This window comes from Oncorhynchus clarkii, chromosome 12 (assembly GCF_045791955.1).
Source record: "Oncorhynchus clarkii lewisi isolate Uvic-CL-2024 chromosome 12, UVic_Ocla_1.0, whole genome shotgun sequence".
In the NCBI taxonomy this organism is placed as follows: domain Eukaryota; kingdom Metazoa; phylum Chordata; class Actinopteri; order Salmoniformes; family Salmonidae; genus Oncorhynchus; species Oncorhynchus clarkii.
The window spans coordinates 75,343,780-75,362,061 of NC_092158.1; the positions used below are offsets into that span (position 1 = coordinate 75,343,780).

The 18,282-nt window shown below is 40.9% G+C and overlaps 2 protein-coding genes across 5 annotated transcripts; both read left to right on the top strand.

Moving 5' to 3' along the window:
- The first annotated feature begins 95 nt into the window (after positions 1–95).
- On the top strand, positions 96–8,568 carry LOC139421301 (transmembrane protein 106B-like). Of its 4 annotated transcripts, none has more exons than XM_071172047.1 (7): positions 96–293; positions 1,204–1,417; positions 3,028–3,181; positions 3,330–3,470; positions 3,582–3,625; positions 6,967–7,020; positions 7,477–8,568. In XM_071172047.1, the coding sequence occupies exons 2-7, from the start codon at positions 1,209–1,211 to the stop codon at positions 7,592–7,594; spliced, it is 720 nt and encodes a 239-aa protein (XP_071028148.1). In that variant the 5' UTR covers positions 96–293; positions 1,204–1,208; the 3' UTR covers positions 7,595–8,568. The 4 variants fall into 4 exon arrangements, with proteins under 4 accessions (XP_071028148.1, XP_071028147.1, XP_071028150.1 ...); XM_071172046.1 differs by having other exon boundaries at positions 98–293; positions 1,207–1,417; XM_071172049.1 differs by having other exon boundaries at positions 98–158; positions 1,207–1,417.
- Positions 8,569–13,319: 4,751 nt separating this feature from the next.
- On the top strand, positions 13,320–15,545 carry LOC139421302 (ADP-ribosylation factor-like protein 4D). The gene is made up of 2 exons (XM_071172051.1): positions 13,320–13,482; positions 14,206–15,545. The coding sequence occupies exon 2, from the start codon at positions 14,351–14,353 to the stop codon at positions 14,954–14,956; it is 606 nt and encodes a 201-aa protein (XP_071028152.1). The 5' UTR covers positions 13,320–13,482; positions 14,206–14,350; the 3' UTR covers positions 14,957–15,545.
- The last annotated feature ends 2,737 nt before the right edge of the window (positions 15,546–18,282 follow it).

Here is an 18,282-nt window from a genome sequence, read left to right on the forward strand (position 1 = left end):
CTTTCAATGAAAATTACAGATCTAGAACTCATCTTTCTATGTGAATTTGGTCGTGTTCCCCAAAAAGCTACATATAGCCGCTTTAATTATTTCCTGTGGGTGGCAGCAAAATTACGCTGCGTCATCCTCATCTGGATAGGAAATTGCGCCACTGCTCAGTGAGTATGTGACCAACATAAGAAGATTATTAGACAATTTTCCACGACTGCTGTGAGGCATATGGTGTGGAGTTAAATTACAGATCATCTTGACGACGGCACCGTCTTTATAAATCGTAACACTCCAAAAACAAGGCAAGTAAACACAGTGCAACAAGTTGTTTTCTTCAGGGGTGGCAGAGAAACGAAACTCATCACAAGACTTGTATGCGGAGTGTTGTAAATGCGTAGTCAAATTTCTGTTTAGAATAAAACTAACGTTCGCCATCGGTTATTTGCTAAATTGTAGAATTAATTCACTGAAGGTGTTGGCTGATGTATGGACAAAGCCGAATTCGATCTAATTGGTTCGGTGTCTGCGAAGATAATGAAACATCGTATAATTGTATGCATTTAAGATCATCTCCATTGTGAAATACACCAAGATAGCAAAGCACATACATACACAGAATATAATCCTTTGTCGTCACAAATATCACATAGTAAAGTATCATTATATTGATGTGAAGCAACTAACATTACAGGTAACTTCCAAAGTAAAAGAGGGATACAAAGTATATTGAAAGCAGATGCTTCCACACAGGTGTGGTTCCTGAGTTAATTGAGCAATTAACATCCCATCATGCTTAGGGTCATATAAAAAAATCCCCAGTTGCCTATTATTTTGGCTAGAAGAAGAGAGCTCCGTGACTTTGAGGTTAGGTTTGAGGTTATGGTTAGGGAAAATAGGATTTTGAAGGGGAGTCATATGTCCCCACAGGTGTGTGTGTCAGTAACCAAATCTCAACACAATTGAACACTTATGGGAGATTCTGGAACAGCGTCTGATAGTGTTTTCCACCACCATCAATAGAACACCAAATTATGACATTTCTTGTGGAAGAATGGTGTCGCTCCAATAGAGTTCCAGGCACTTGTAGAATCTATGCCAAGGTGCATTGAAGCTGTTCTGGTGATTCGTAGTGGCCCAATGCCCTATTAAGACACCTGATATTGGCATTTCCATTATTTTGGCAGTTACCTGTATATATGACTGTCTCTTTAGCAGGCATGGGAGCTGGTTCCAGTCAACCCAGTGAGAATGATGAGCAGTCCATCGTACCCCAGCAGGACCGGAGAAAGACCTCTAACAGGAGACACTCTGAGGAAACACTGGACTGCCCAACCTGCCAGGGTACGGGCCGCATCCCACGAGGCCAGGAGAGCAAATTGGTGGCAGTGATCCCTTGCTCCGATCAGAGGCTGAAACCACGACACACGTAAGACCATGTTGAGATTTACAGCAACAATTGTTTTTATTACCTACATGCATCATTTAGAAGGTATTTTAAGTCTATGGTGTGTAGAGATGTTCAGTATGTGTGGAAAGTATTATTGCGTTCCGTGAGTGGGCATCTGTATCTAGGTGTGTTTTGTGTATACTGCATGAAAACGCTTGTGGTATGTTAAAATGGCCAATGCAATGAAGCCATTTTTCCCAAAAAATAATTTCTGGGTAACAATGAATTAACTTACTGTAATAGATTTCCATTAATAAGCTTTTTAGCTAACTTTCTATAGCAACGTGGTCGTATGCCACGTTCACATGCTAGTCGGAACTCCCGACTTGCTGATTTCTTGAACGCAGCACGTGTATAACAACCAGTTAGCAAGTTAGCAGTTGAATGTAGCATGACTGAAGAGAGGAAAACTAGCTGTTATTTGCAGAGGTTTGGAGCTTTTTGTTATTGGTCTACTAACTAGAGGTCGACCGATTGTTATACATTTATTTTATTGGAGGACCAAAAAAGTCGATGCCGATTTAAAAATATATACATTTAAAAAATGTATTTGTAATAATGACAATTACAACAACACTGAATGAACACTTATTTTAACTTAATATAATACATCAATAAAATCAATTTATCCTCAAGTAAATAATGAAACCTGTTCAATTTGGTTTAAATAATGCAAAAACAAAGTGTTGGAGAATAAAGTAAAAGTGCAAAATGTTCAGAACATGAGAACGTATAAAAGCTGGTGGTTCCTTTTAACACGAGTCTTCAATATTCCCAGGTAAGAAGTTTTAGGTTGTAGTTATTATAGGACTATTTCCCTCTATACCATTTTGTATTTCATTAACCTTTGACTATTGAATGTTCTTGTAGGCACTTTAGTATTGCCAGTGTAACAGTATGGCTTCGTCCCTCTCCTCGCTCGAACCAGCAACACAACGACAACAGCCACCATCGAAGCAGCGTTACCCATGCAGAGCAAGGGGAACAACTACTAGAAGGCTCAGAGCGAGTGACGTTTGAAACGCTGTTAGCTTGCGCTAACTAACTAGCCATTTTACTTCGGTTACACCAGCCTCATCTCGGGAGTTGATAGGCTTGAAGTCATAAACAGCGCAATGCTTGACGCACAACGAAGAGCTGCTGGCAAAATGCACGAAAGTGCTGTTTGAATGAATGTTTACGCGCCTGCTTCTGCCTACCACTTTTCAGTCAGATACATAGATACTTGTATGCTCAGTCAGATTATATGCAACGCAGGACAGCCATTCCGATTAATCGGTCGACCTCTACTACTAACGCATGGTGATGTCACCATGGAAATCTAAAACTTCTGGCCATGCAAACCTGCTGATAAGAAGATCCTGTGTAGATTGCATTTTCAACCAGCAAAAAAAAGCACACTTTTACAGTGTTAATTTCATCAGCTGTTGTACAATATGATATCAAACACACAAACATATTGAGGTGTGTTTGTGTATACTGCATGAAAACGCTTGCGGTATGTTAAAATGGCCAATGCAATGCAGCCATTCTTGCTGTGCTGGGCCTTCAATCAATACTCAACTTGTACATATCATGTCCCCCTACAGGAAGTTGTACGTCACTGTGTCAGTGACGCTGTGCCTGCTGGTCAGCTCGCTGGTCCTCTTCTTCTTGTTTCCTCGCAGTGTCATCCTCTCACCTGTGGCTGTCAAGTCTGTCTATGTTTACTTCACCCCGACCACTGTCCAAATGAACATCACGGTGAGACCTCATTGGCCTTATTCATTCATATACCACACAGTCGGTTTCTATCTGGGCTATGCCATAAAAGTATTGGTCTCTTCCTCTGCATCACTGGAGTGTTTTTGGAGATGAATGTAATAATCGCCTTGTGTCTCTCCCATCACAGAACATCCTGAATATTACCAATGACAACTTCTTTACAGTTCAGGCCTACAACTTGACAGTGCAGGCTCTTTTTGATAAAACGGTTGTGGGCAAGGCTGATATGAAAAATGTCACCACCGTCAAACCACTCACGGACAAAACGGTGAGCACCTGCCCTCATTACCAACTGCTATACTGCAGAGATGTTAGCTTCTGTAAGCCTCTAAGTATTGTTACTTGACTCACTAACGCTCTTCCTTATTTCCCCTGACAGTTTGCCTTTGAGATTCCTGTCACGCTAGTGGAGGAGGGTCTGAAGTAAGTACAAATTTAACCAAGGTTATACTATGTCTGGTGCTGAATCTTCCATTGAGTCAGTAGTGAGATATAAAGCTGCTTTTGTGGCTGTTTGGTTACACAAAGTGCCATGGTAACACACTTACAATATAGTGACGCAGTCCTTTTAATTTAGTTGTGCTGTAAAGTTAAGCTTATTTTGATTGTGGCATGTTGTCATGTGAAAGTAATGTAACTCATTCGCTGTAAATGTGAGAATTGATTTTGTGTGCTCTACAGACAGTTATTCTCTGCCATTTTCTTGGCTAGTTGTTTTGAATAATGTATAAAGACAAAGCAACTGGAAATGTGTTTTGTATTTGGAACAAGTCTGAGGAATGACTGTCAAATGTTTGAACAGATTGATTAAGTATGTGTCTTACAAAAGTACATAAGCATACATAAACTAGCATAACCTGCTTAGCTGGGAGCACTGGCATGTGCAATTCATCTCCATTTCCTCCATGTGTTGCAGGCTAATTGTCACTAGCAGTAGCAATTCCTATTCACAAAATGAAAGTGCCTCTGGACTGAAAGAAGTCAAAAGCATTCCCGCTGGGCACACCATGTCATTTCAACGTGGGTACTTGGTTAAAATCTGGCTAACATCTTGATCAATGAGATTACAACCTATATTCACCCACTCAAAAAGACAGCTAAAAGTTAGATGAATTTCCAATGTATTATCACTATGCTTTCAACCATCTAAAAGCACAACCAATGGAAAAACGATCAGATTTTTGGTTGTCGTCATCACCCCAAATGTCTCACTGCTTTCAACCATTTTAAAAACCCAGCAAAGTTCAAATGGGAATGCAATGTCATATTTTGTTTATTTATAAAAACAGATTGTTTTCACTGCACTTCTTCTAAAAGCAGAACCAAATGGCCTAGATTGCAGTTGAGATTACATTACAAGTATATGGTGCAACTGATATTCTGCACAGATTACAGAAATTGTGAAGATCTCCACAGACCTGTGCTTGCTTTTTGAACATGCAGACTTTATATGGTTACATAAAGAAATGTATAGTTACAGTATCCTCAATGTGTTCTTGGATATGTTACTCATTTTAGTGATGAATGTTACATTAGATTGTAAGAGAGCCTTAACTTAAACAATTTACTGTATTACAAAAGTAATATTGAATTGTTTGGTTGACAACACAACCAAATATCAGCATTTTAAAGGAGAGGTATGGGTAACTGCCAAAATAAATGAACCGCCAATGTAGTGTCATAATAGGGTGATGGGCCAGAACAGCTTCAATGCACCTTGGCATAGATTCTACAAGTGTCTGAAACTCTAGGGGACTTGTCATCCTATTGGGCATAGATAGCCATGGTAGTCAACCTATGTGGAAGCACCTGCTTTCAATATACTTTTTATCTCTTGTTTACGCAAGTGTTTCCATTATTTTGGCAGTTACCTGGATCTACTGCTTGGCTAGTTCCATCTGAGCCACTGGCTTAGTCCATAAAACCTAGCAGTCAAGCAAGGAAATGGTTCCAATCGTTTTCCACCATTCATTTTTCCCATAGGGGATTTTAGAAACACTTCAAATAAGGGCTGTGTTTCGTGTAGACTTACCCTGGCATGATATTTTTCATAACCGTGTAGTCTCTAGGACTAGGTGACATATCAATATATTCACCTGTATTTACCCCTAAAAATGAAATGCTAATGTGGCTATCATATAGAACTACAAATGCCGTGATCTGGATGAGACTGCCAAATCGAGGCGAAGGTAAGAATCATCGAGGCGAAGGTAAGAATCTCTGGATTAACTATCTAAATGTAGTAAATAATATATTGGCTACATTTTGAAACCTGAATTCTTAACTTTCTTGTGCAAGTTTTAAATTGACACTACCTGTTAGCAAAGGTGTCAGCTAGAGATGACGTGCAGGAGCTTGCAGGGTTTTGTAGGTTTGCATGATGTCTACTTTGATGCTAATTAGCGTTTTCGAATCTGATTAAATAGAGGCGACTTTATTGATTAAAGTCACCTTGTCCAAGAGATTTACATGTTTACAAAAGGTCATGCCAGGGTAAGCCTACACGAGAAACAGCCCTTATTTTAAGTGTTTCTAAAAAATTCCCTGTGGTTTTTTCCACCATTCATTTTTCCCATTCATAGGTATTATGACACCTCAACTGTGGTGCTCTAGACTTTAACTTTTCTATTTTTAGATATGTTGGAGACGGCATCCAACCTAGCATTTTGTTAACTTGTCGACAAGTTAATAGGCTATTGTATTTCAAAAGTGATATTGAATTGTGTTTGGTTGGTTTCAAATTTAAATGTTTGAAGATTTTAATCTTCTGCTTGGATAGTTCCATCTGTGCCACTGACTGCCACTGAAGTCTGGTTTTAATTCCAGTTTGTCTACAAATTAACAATTTTATGTTGTATTCATGAAGCCATCTCAACCAAAAATCTAAATTAAAGAATGCAATTAAATTAAACTTTAAATGCACTTTAAATAAAGAATAGGATCAAATCACTCTTGAACGTTTTGGTTAAGATGGAGATGTGAATCCAACACAAATTATACATTTGGAATTAAAGTCAGCCTAAGTCATTGGCACAGATGGAACTGTCAAGCAGAAGGTGCATCTCCTCATTAAATTTGAAGTCAACCAGAGCTTGAAACGCTAGACCTATTGTGTTGTCTATTTTTAGATTAATTCTGGGTTGAATTTAAACAGCTGTTGATGACTTTGCAAATGCTTTATAGGCCTAAATAGCATCATTGAAGATAAGTGATAAAGTATGATCACATTTTAATTTACTCTGTTAAACCTACCTTTTGGAATGACTTCGATAGCAACAGTGAATTTATTTAGTTTTAAATAATAATAGTGACGATAGCACATTGGTAATAGTCAATGACAAATTGCATAGTTAAACTGGGCTGGGCTTGGTTAAAACCCTGGATGGGAGACTCAAGGGCAGCTGTAGATGGATGAATTCTTCAGTAGGAGGTGCTGCCCAGCATATTGTTTTTTTTTTTCCTGATAGTGGATATAACGTTGGATGTCTGACGTTGTTTTTAAAGGTACAAATTCAACATTTTATACAATGTCTCAAATGTGGTTACCATGATGACACATAATCCTGTGGTTGAAATTTCACCCTCAAAACAACAGTTGATGACTTTTCAAATCAATGTATTTTCCACAGATTCCACGTCACAATACGTTATCAAATTACGTTGAAACAGCGCTAATTCAATGAGTTTGTGCCCAGTGGGTTGTTTTTTAAATCATCTTTTATAAGGAAATCCTGAAGGTATTTATTATTTTCTCTTTTTCCCAGCAATTACTGCAAGAAATCTACGATCAAGATCCACACGTTATTTGTCCATCTTCAGTGAGTATGTGCCCAGTCAGTCAGTATGGGTAAAACGCCCCTCAAATGTAGCTTTGCTCCCACAGATTATCCATTTAGATTATAATGCATATATTCAACAATGAACCAGAATAATGTTGAATCTGTGTTCAGTGGAAAAAATGTAATACCATAATTCATGACTAAAGGTTTTGATGATAAACCAACACAACTTCGCCCACCTAGTAAACCAATGGGGTCGGCGACTAACCTATTTATTTCTTATCAGTGGTTCAAATCTGAGGAAGGGATATAAAAGGGCTGTATTGCTTGTTAACTTGGCCCAGTTTGTACAGTGATGGCTCATGGGAGAGTTTATTTCATGGCTATGGTTAGGAAACCTTGATAGCTGGCTGACCAAAATCTGGTACAATTACATAAATGATCGTTACATTTGATAAATAATAGATGAAAATCTGTAACCACCTCCTCCCTCAGGATGTCAATGACTGTCTACTACCTGGCCCACTTTGAGCAGCTTTCCCTGGACACGTTTGAATACGTCGACTGTGGGTCTAACACCACAACACCCCACCTCATCAACCCTACACCCTGAGACCAAGGGCTCCATGAGTGGCGGGATGACTGAGGAGTAGGCCATGAGGTGAACTGTGTGGTCAAAAGCCATAGTTGTTTTTTCTTGAAAAATGCAAATGTCCCTCAAGTTATGGGGAAGAAAGAAACAACAAAAATGTGGAGCTTGAAATTAAAATGAAAGCTCTGAAATGTTATGTTTGTCTTTCCTATGCACCTCTGTAGCACTTGCTTTTTAAGTAGGGTCATTGCTGTGGTTGGAGGCTCTGCGCTGTGAAAAGTACTTTTTTTTGCCACATCCTACTGAAGGCTACTCTGTTTTGTCTTCAAAGAAACTGAAAGACTTGAGTGGACTACACATTTGCACACATTTTTGAAGGAGTAATTTAGATATTATATTTTTGCATAATTTCTTATAAAACAGATTGTCGGTGCACTTCTACAAACAAGTAAATTACTTTTGTATGCGTTTTAATTTGTTAAAGTAGGTAAAACCATTTAGTATTCTTAAATTTATGCATACAACTATGTAGCATTGATCACATAATGACTGTGGTAGAGACCATTTAGAACTTTTCTATGGCAGAAACATCGGAATTACAGTTCTGTCTTTGATTTGTACACCATTGGGATTGACTACAGACCACACATTTGTATGTTAAACCATAATCTCTAATTGTATGCTAATTCTAACAGCTATAACAAGATCTGGATATTAATTCACCTATGGTTTTTATGTGTCACTGAAATGGGATTATTGGGGTGGGGGGAAAGGTTGTTAGGAATCCACATGGACTAGTAGTGTCACCACGGGGTTTTTTGGAATGTGGAAGCTAACTAATTTACTCCCTTGTTCTTGCACTACAGCATAATCATGGCAATGTTTTCTGTGCCCTGTTCAAATACTCAATCTTTACTTCCTCTATTCCTTGAATTAATGGTTTTAGCGCATTGTTTTCACCTTTGTCAGATCAGTGAAATAAATAATAGAATACAGTATTGAATACTTTAAAATACCTTTTCTTTTTTTTCAGGCTTTGATTCCACCTTCCTTGTTTGGTCACATGATTCAAGGGTGTCGTACTTTGAAATGGCCACTGAGTGGTGCTGAAGTTGCACAGATAGTTGGGTGCAGTCCATATTAGTCTTCTTCACCAATAACTGGATATGGGTTCTTCACCACTGCTGAGAGTACTGTATGGGCAAAAGTAGAGAAATAACACTCCTATAATTGTATGTACTGTATCAATAATACATAGCATTATCACATGCACTCACTGAGTATCTGTTGTCAGTCTTAGCACTGTACTGGAGCTTGTTTTTGGAGTGTGAACATTAATTCACGGCTGAAAGACAAGGAGAAGATAATGGCGTGTTAGTGGATACAATGGTCAAGAGAGGAAGTCATCATTGGTGCTCATAGAGTACTCCAAGACTTTGTACAGATATGTTGTAATCAGTGTTGTTCTGTTACTAAGAACATGTTATCCTTCCTGTCAACTGGTCCAGTTGTCTGAGACTATAGTCTCACAGTTGATAATTCACCTGCAAAATAGCACAATGCAGGTGGCCATGCCAATGAACTGTACGTGACCCATGTCAACGGGCTGGCAACTACTTCTAGTCCTTTCTCACCCATGACAGGCACTCACTGGGGGTTGCATCCAGTAAGAATTAAACAGGGAAATGTATTTTTGAAACAGAATATTATTACCATTACCTGAACTTGTAACCAAGCGTTTTCTCCTGTTTGTTTCTACTGAACACAACCCAAGACTTGGCTGCCTGCCACAAACCTCAGGTTTCCAATCCCCATAATTCCTCATCTGTGATATTTGAGCAACTACACGGTAGGAGTGCAGAGCATGGCCCCATTTATTATTTAACAGACCCCATTCTAATGAGAGGATGGTAGAGCGTGACCCCCTCTGCTAACTGTGGAGACTTGGTTTGGCCAGGCTAGAGCCATTAAAATGATCAAACTGTATAGACACTTGGTTCTATTTTTTTGGGGATTCCACGTGACCACACATTTTTGTTCAATACCAGCACTAACACACCTGATTCAAGTATTGATGTGTAGATCATAAACTTATGTTGTGCTTGTGCTGTGGTCCTGTGTTTTCCCCAGGACTGGAGTTGGGAAACTTGGCTAGTGTAGACCACTCCGATCTGAGGATTCCTCCTAAATGGGAGGTTTTTCTGTTTGTGGTGAGGATGTGTGTTCATGTCACCTTTGGGGGATAGGCTGTTGTTGACTCAGGTAATGGGAATCATTGATGTGCCTGCAAGCGAGACGCTACCAGATTAGAGATATTCATGAGCCAATAGAAGGTTTTGGAGAGTACATTTTAATTCCATTGTTCTCAAAGTGTTGTAGTCAACTGGGGATTAATGGCTCTGGTATTGTGGGCTACTTCCTGGACGACACGGCAAAGTCATGTTGGAACATGAGCCCACAGATATAACTCCTTAAACAGAAGCTTCTGGGCATGGAATTGTTTGCTTATGAGATTTGATTACCTTCTTTGCCTGAATTACAGTCAGAAGATGGTTGTGGTTGCAGGTTCAGAGATTTACAAATATGTATTCAAAAGTCCCTTTTCTGAAAGGCCGAGACATGAGACAACATGAGCATGTCTGGCTTATAATGAATATGGTTTTGTTAGTAGTTTGTCACCCTTTTAGGCACAACAAAAATGGTGCAAATTAAACATTTAGATATTACCTGGCTGCTGAGCAGGTGCGTTAGACTCTGCCATTGGCTTTGAATTTGGCTCTGAAGGGTCCTTTGTCATCTGCACAAACAAGAGGTACTTGTAAATGCTGTACTTGAGGCAACCTGACATGCAGCAGAAACACCAAATGCACCTGAGATATTTTGCACATAACTAGGGGTGTTGTACACTACTTCACAGTTTTGTAAACAGTTGCACACAGACAGGGAGGGGTCTGTTTTACACCCTCCATTTAGACAGGTGTTAATGGCCTTCAAGTTCTGAATACCTGTCAATGTTGAACATCCAAAATGTGGTGGAGTTGAGATCCCATACAATGATCCCTGTTCTCAATGCCAAATTAAGACCAGGAACTTGCAAACTTATTTGTAAGTGATAATGGACTGTGTTGCAGCAATTAACTTTGAATAAGAACAGAGTAGCACCTTTCTCTGCTGTTTCAAGAGGTGCTTGAATATGTAAGTGTCAGTAAACCAATGACATTTAATGCCACCTTATGGTGGGATTGAGGGATTCTGATGTTTTCCTGAATTTCAAGGCTATTCATTGGCTCTCGGTCAGTGCTGGCACACATGAAACATTCAGCCGAGGCGTAAGGTATGTCCAGAGGGACACAACCTTCAAAATGAATAATAGAAATTGAGGTTGACCCCTCACGGGGGTGTCCCATGTTCGACTTTGGTTTCCACCTCCGGTGTTAATCAATTATGGAGCAAGCCTACTGACGGTAGCCTGCCTGCTGCTTGGCCCTGGACATCCTGCGGTCCACCATGGTCTGCCGGCGCCGGGCTTCCCAATGTATAGCAGACATCCTACACCAGCATCTGTGGGAGAGTGGAGCTAACTATCATTAAACCACAGTGCCAGTGCTGTAACCTGATAGACAGACAAGCCCCTATATCACTGTTTCACCAATTCTGATTGATGACAGCCCAACACAATGTCTTGTCTTTGTCTTAATATAAACAGGGGCCACTGATGTTATTCCTTCTCTGTCTCCACACTGCTGCATTAGGAGTTTCAATTAATGTTTTTTTTAAGGCAATAGCTATCCCTGGATAGTGTAAATCTAACCTAGAGTAACCACACTAACAGCCTAAAATAAATGACAAAGAATTATTGGATCTTTTACTTATAACAATTCCTGGAGGAAAAAAACTGTTTTGCCCTCAGAGGCAAGGTGGACTTCAGCAGCCTAAAGCAGGTAGCTAATGATGACGTTGAGTACCTCAATTTTCCAGCTTCAAGTATTTCCCACCTGCCTCGCAAGTTACCTAGCAACTGAACGCTCCCTTGAGTTGGTGGCGTCAGAGATAAATGTAAATAAGTACTCACCCCAGTAGTTCACCCTCTGGAGATACAATTCTCAGCTGAGGAGTCTGGAAATCTCCAACCCATTTGATCATGTTATATGTGCAATGCACGTTTGGTAATTTACCAAATGCGTTGTCGTTCTGCAATAGTTTTGCACCTGTGAATCTTTCAGGTGTAAACTTCACAATATATGGATGTATTTCCCATATTAGTCGGTAGAGGACGCTACTGTCATGTTTAGTAAAACACCCCCCTTTGTTGATTTAACTTCGCAAGTCAGTTAAGAAGAAATTCTTGTTCAGGGGCAGAACGACAGATTTTTACCTTGTCAGCGTAAGGGATTCGATCTAGCAACCTTTCTGTTACTGGCCCAATGCTCTATCCACTAGGCTATCGACTCCTTTGGCTTAATACAGTCTGGAGACATTTGTTCTTGCATTCAAATTCCAATTAATCAAATCTTTAAAAAACATAGGCCTATTTGTTTTTCTAGCGTTTTTTTTCTCCATACAAAGCAAACACAGTAATTGCTCATCAAAATACATAAGTAGATGCATGGTATATTCAGTCCTAAAAGTTAATTGGTACCCAATTTATCATTTTCCAATGGTCTGTTAAGATAGCAACTGCTTTATAAATGTAGTGCCAATGAATAATTGCCCATTGTATATTGAGGTTATTCCCTTGTGATAATGACAGTCAAATGTCTGTGTTGTGTGTGTACGAAGGTCGAGTGAATTTAAGGTGAGAGAAGAAGCACAGTATAACACATATTTTCTTCTCTTTTTTTTTGCTTCACTTGAAAGCTAATTTGTCAGTGATTTGAACGTTGACTGTGTGTAATTAGTGAGTTCTGCTCCGAGGCAGACCCTTCGGCATGGAATCCTACTCTGCAGGAAAGATAATTATTGTTGCACATGCTGACACAATTTCTCAATCTCAATTTCCCTGTGAGTTTTCATTTAACTCCCATGTGTGATATCTGCCCTCCATTTGCTGCACTGTGGGTACATCTGATAACCACTCTATTTTCAAATCTGCACACAGTTTTGCATCCTCCCCTCATGACAGGCTACAACCAGCAAGTGTTGTGCTGAGAATAGTAACTAGATTCCTCCCAGATATGCTGATATGATCTGGCTGGTTTCATAACACATGCCTTATGAATACAGGGCACTCCAACTCCAGCAGGTAATTTCCTGAAATGTTATCATGGTGCTGTTCAAGGAAAAGACTACAAAGGCATTAGCATTCAAATTGCCACAGTCGACCCATTGTCCTCTTGCTGCCCCCAACTTTGTTCAGAGCAGAAAGACCTCAAGCGGCTACACCAACTACTTTATACACATATTTCCATGATTTTGTGCTGGTATACATTTCTCATAGGCTACTGAACATGATGTCTCATGTCAAAATATGAAATAGGTTAGTGGTTTACAATTATGTACTGACTAAATAAAAAGGCAAAACAGCCAAGACAGCCAACCAAGTTAAGCATACCCACATAATCAATATCCTACTATGTTTATTCCTTTAGTTTGACAATTCCATAGCAATAGACTGATAACTGTCGATAAGAGCTCACAAGTCAGAGGTCACTGCACTTTCCATGTAAAACTCATTGCATTAGGGGGAGGCTGGGACTGGGACTGGGAGTGTTCTCGTTACGTCACTGGTGGGGGTTGTGTTTTTCAGTCGCGCTCAGCACCTTTGGTTCCATTCCTTGTCTGGAGATTCAAGTAGATGGACACTGGTGGTTCTAGCACCGCTTCTTTTGGAATTATTCTTCTTCAGTGTGGATTTGTGCTTATCTGTGTTGGAATTATGTTGTCTGACTCAATACAGAAACGCTATAAAGGTAAGATCGTGTAATGTTTTAACTAACATCGTTTGTTTGGTTCGGTGCAACTAATAAACGTTAACGCTAAGTGTCCCGACTCGGTTCGATATTGTTTCTCGCACGGACAGAGCCAGCATTGCAAGTGCAGCACAGTAACTGGCCACTGAAATTACGTACAACTAAGTAATTGTTACCCAACTATCTACCTAGACGGCAAACACTTTGGTTATACTATTTTATTTTTTTTTCGCGTTAAGGTTAGCTAGCTAGTTAACGTTAGCGACACCAGTGTTACTATGCAGCCGCATATGCAACGAACCAACAGGACAGAGAAGTTTGCTGAAGTAACGTTAACGTTACATACATGGGACCAGAATATTCTGTGCCTTATTGACAAAACACATTTCAATGTGTTCAAATAGATTTTTCTGCAGATAGCGCGATAAGAAAGATTGACAATGCGTACTGTACACTCTACTCGTATTGCCATGTAAAAAAAGTACATGATTTTAGCCAGTGTTGTCAAACAGTAATGGCAATTCAACTGCAGTTCCATATAATTACATGTTGGAACTGTTTTTTTTCTGCTATGGAACGATAGGCAGGGTTGTTTTGAAAAAAAAAACGTTTTTCTTTTTTTCCTTCGAAGCATAGTCAGTAGACTAAACATATAAATTATTGCCATCCACGGTGCCATCTATAAAACATAACTAATCTTGCCTGTTTCCTTCATTTTACAAGGTCATCAGTGAGTTTAGTCGTCTGCCTTCTGGTCTGCAACCGCTGCCTTTGAAGTAGGTGTGAATGCTTCATCTCTCTGGAGACACCCACCACCTCCGCTACTAGAGTCTGCCACCTCACTATCAGGACCAGGCAACCAGCCAGAATGGGCAACCAGCTAACAGAGATCGCCCCCAACACTCCTTTCCTCCCCAACTTCCAGTCTCTGCATGTGGTCGTCATCGGCCTGGACTCTGCAGGAAAGACCTCTCTGCTGTACAGACTAAAGCTCCGGGAATTTGTGGAGACTATCCCCACAAAGGGCTTCAACACTGAACGGATTAAAGTAGCAGTTGGAAGCTCGCGGGCCACCACCACCTTCCAGGTGTGGGACGTGGGCGGTCAGGAGAAGCTGCGGCCCCTGTGGAAGTCATACACGCGTCGCACCGATGGCCTGGTGTTTGTTGTGGATGCTGCAGAAACTGAGCGTATGGAGGAGGCCAAAGTGGAGCTCCACCGCATCAGTCGCTCGGCAGAGAACCAGGGAGTACCAATTCTGGTGCTTGCCAACAAGCAGGACTTGGACTCTGCAGTCTCTGCTGTGGAGGTGGAGAAGGCCTTGGCCCTCCACGAGCTTAGCAACTCCACACTGCACCACACCCAGGGATGCAGCGCGCTGAACGGTCAGGGGCTCCAACCCGGCCTGGAGAAACTATATGAAATGATCCTAAAGAGGAAGAAGCTGCTCAGACACAGTAAGAAGAAGAGATGAACTGTGCGGCTGAGCTTCCGAAAGGCGCTTCGCCCGCAGAATGGACCTCGTTGGTGTTCCTTGGAATTTTATGGGAATTTTGTGCCCCGGAGGACCTGCTTCTGGTTTCCCAGTGACGGTCAGTCCAGAGGACGGAGAAATAGACCTGTTATACTATACGTTGGACACCGCACGGACTACGTTCAGCCCTTTACAGTGGCTTTTTCCCCCGATAAACTTTCCCACCTTTTTTATCAAGTTGTTGTGCCGACACGGTCTAGTCCAAACGTCCAGTGACGTATGGTACTTCTAATTTAGTTTACCTTGTAGTTCACTTTGTTTCATGGAGTTGATTCACCGTTGGAAAAGACAACGCTTTTGTAGATCAAAAGAGGGACAGTATTTCAACCCAATGTTCAGATGGCATTGGAACTGAAATGCCTGCTAGCACGAGGCCTGAGGCTGCTAGCCATGATGCAAGTTTTCACCAGAGTTTTGCTTGTCATGGTAGACTTAAATGTGTGAAGTTGTTACAACCAATATGTTTTTACATTCTGTACATATTTTTTTGTTGTAATACTTACAAATGAATAAATTATTGAAGACACTATCTAGAAGTCCCCTTTTCTTCTGTTTATTTGACCATGCTGATCAAGCGTTATAGTTTGCCCTTGTTATATCAATGTTTGCGCAGTTTATGGTATTCGCAACAGAACACCAAGGGTCCCTATAATTTATAGGTCCAAAGTCCAAATTTATAGGTCCAAATTTAGCTTTTTTTGACTTTTTTTTTTTTTTCTCTTAACCTCATTGGAAGAAGTGTCCTTTCGAGTCAGAAACATGAGCTGTTGTCTCCTATTTCAATTACTAATCTTTCCTTTAACATCTGCCTGCTTGATCCCACCCTGGCAGAGATCGTTTAAAGAACAAACAATCTCTTTGGCTTCTCCTTGTAACTTTTGCATCAATCACAAGAGGAACTGCTTACCTGTATTTTTCAATGGCATTTAATTAGCGATTTGCACATCAAAAGTCTCCTAGATGACATTCATTGGCAGTTTTCCAGTCATTTTATAGACACTGCTCAAAAAAATAAAGGGAACACTAAAATAACACATCCTAGATCTGAATGAATGAAATATTATTGTTAAGTACTTCTTTCTTTACATAGTTGAATATGCTGACAACAAAATCACACATTATCAATGGAAATCACATTTATCAACCCATGGAGGTCTGGATTTGAAGTCACACTCAAAATTAAAGTGGAAAACCACACTACAGGCTGATCCAACTTTGATGTAATGTCCTTTAAAACAAGTCAAAATAAGGCTCAGTAGTGTGTGTGGCCTCCATGTGTCTGTATGACCTCCCTACAAAGCCTGGGCATGCTCCTGATGAAGGTGGCGGATGGTCTCCTGAGGGATCTCCACCCAGACCTGGACTAAAGCATCCGCCAACTCCTGGACAGTCTGTGGTGCAACATGGCGTTGGTGGATGGAGCGAGACATGATGTCCCAGATGTGCTCAATTGGATTCAGGTCTGGGGAACTGGTGGGCCAGTCCATAGCATCAATGTCTTCCTCTTGCAGGAACTGCTGACACACTCCAGCCACATGAGGTCTAGCATTGTCTTGCATTAGGAGGATCCCAGGGCCAACCGCACCAGCATATGGTCTCACAAGGGGTCTGAGGATCTCATCTCGGTACCTAATGGCAGTCAGGCTACCTCTGGCGAGCACATGGAGGGCTGTGCGGCCCCCCAAAGAAATGCCACCCCACACCATGACTGACCCACCGCCAAACCGGTCATGCTGGAGGATGTTGCAGGCAGCAGAACGTTCTCCATGGCGTCTCCAGACTCTGTCACGTCTGTCACGTCTGTGCTCATTGTGAACCTGCTTTCATCTGAGAAGAGCACAGGGCGCCAGTGGCGAATTTGCCAATCTTGGTGTTCTCTGGCAAATGAAAAACGTCCTGCACGGTGTTGGGCTGTAAGCACAACCCCCACCTGTGGACGTCGGGCCCTCATACCACCCTCATGGAGTCTGTTTCTGACCGTTTGAGCAGACACATGCACATTTGTGGCCTGCTGGAGGTCATTTTGCAGGGCTCTGGCAGTGCTCCTCCTGCTCCTCCTTGCACAAAGGCGGAGGTAGCGGTCCTGCTGCTGGGTTGTTGCCCTCCTCCGGCCTCCTCCACGTCTCCTGATGTGCTGGCCTGTCTCCTGTTAGTGCCTCCATGCTCTGGACACTATGCTGACAGACACAGCAAACCTTCTTGCCACAGCTCGCATTGATGTGCCATCCTGGATGAGCTGCACTACCTGAGCCACTTGTGTGGGTTGTAGACTCCGTCTCATGCTACCACTAGAGTGAAAGCACCGCCAGCATTCAAAAGAGACCAAAACATCAGCCAGGAAGCATAGGAACTGAGAAGTGGTCTGTGGTCCCCACCTGCAGAACCACTCCTTTATTGGGGGTGTCTTGCTAATTGCCTATAATTTCCACCTGTTGTCTATTCCATTTGCACAACAGCATGTGAAATTTATTGTCAATCAGTGTTGCTTCCTAAGTGGACAGTTTGATTTCACAGAAGTGTGATTGACTTGGAGTTACATTGTGTTGTTTAAGTGTTCCCTTTATTTTTTTGAGCAGTGTGTTTATATATATATATATATATATATATATATATATATATATATGGTTGCTCCATTAATTGATCAGTTAATTTATTAGTCAGACAAATTGGTATAATTAGCTCACAAAGATAATTGGTAATAGTTGTGAGGAATGTGTTTTCTTGAAGGGCATCTCATTTTCCAGTGAGTGAAAGAGCAGTGTTATAGTAGCCCAAAAACCACAGGCAATTCTAAACCTGAGACTGTTCTAAGTTACTGTTCCTGACACAGTGTGCCACTTGGCAATAGTACCACAATGAAAATAACCTAGTTCTTGCCAGGTGCTAATATGTATCTGGTTTCTCAGATATACTGTATTTTATCAGTAGAGAAAATCTAGAGGTTTGAACAAGTGACCCATATTACTTGTATAGTGGAAATCAGTGGATTTAGTAGAAGTTATTTGATTTTGTATGTGTTCACAGAATACTAAGAAACAGGATCAAGGATCTACAGAGTTTGGCCTGTATAAATATTTGAAAGCCATATGAAAGGAAATCTGTGTGCAGGACGGACTTCAAACGTACCACATAATTCAAATCAATAATGGAGGCTAGGAGCCTACACCAGCACACGAAAACCTTCGCTTTAGTCGATTTCTGGCCATTCTATTTGTCAGGTAAGGAGATTAATGCAATGTCACTGTCTTTGAATTGTCTCTCACACC

What these genes read in the sequence shown, in the direction of transcription:
- LOC139421301 (XM_071172047.1), top strand. Translation starts at nt 1,209, where the DNA reads ATGGGAGCTGGTTCCAGTCAACCCAGTGAGAATGATGAGCAGTCCATC. An exon ending in AGGCTGAAACCACGACACAC is followed by an intron (nt 1,418 to 3,027) that starts GTAAGACCATGT and finishes GTCCCCCTACAG; the next exon opens with GAAGTTGTACGTCACTGTGT. An exon ending in AACCACTCACGGACAAAACG is followed by an intron (nt 3,471 to 3,581) that starts GTGAGCACCTGC and finishes TTCCCCTGACAG; the next exon opens with TTTGCCTTTGAGATTCCTGT.
- LOC139421302 (XM_071172051.1), top strand. Translation starts at nt 14,351, where the DNA reads ATGGGCAACCAGCTAACAGAGATCGCCCCCAACACTCCTTTCCTCCCC.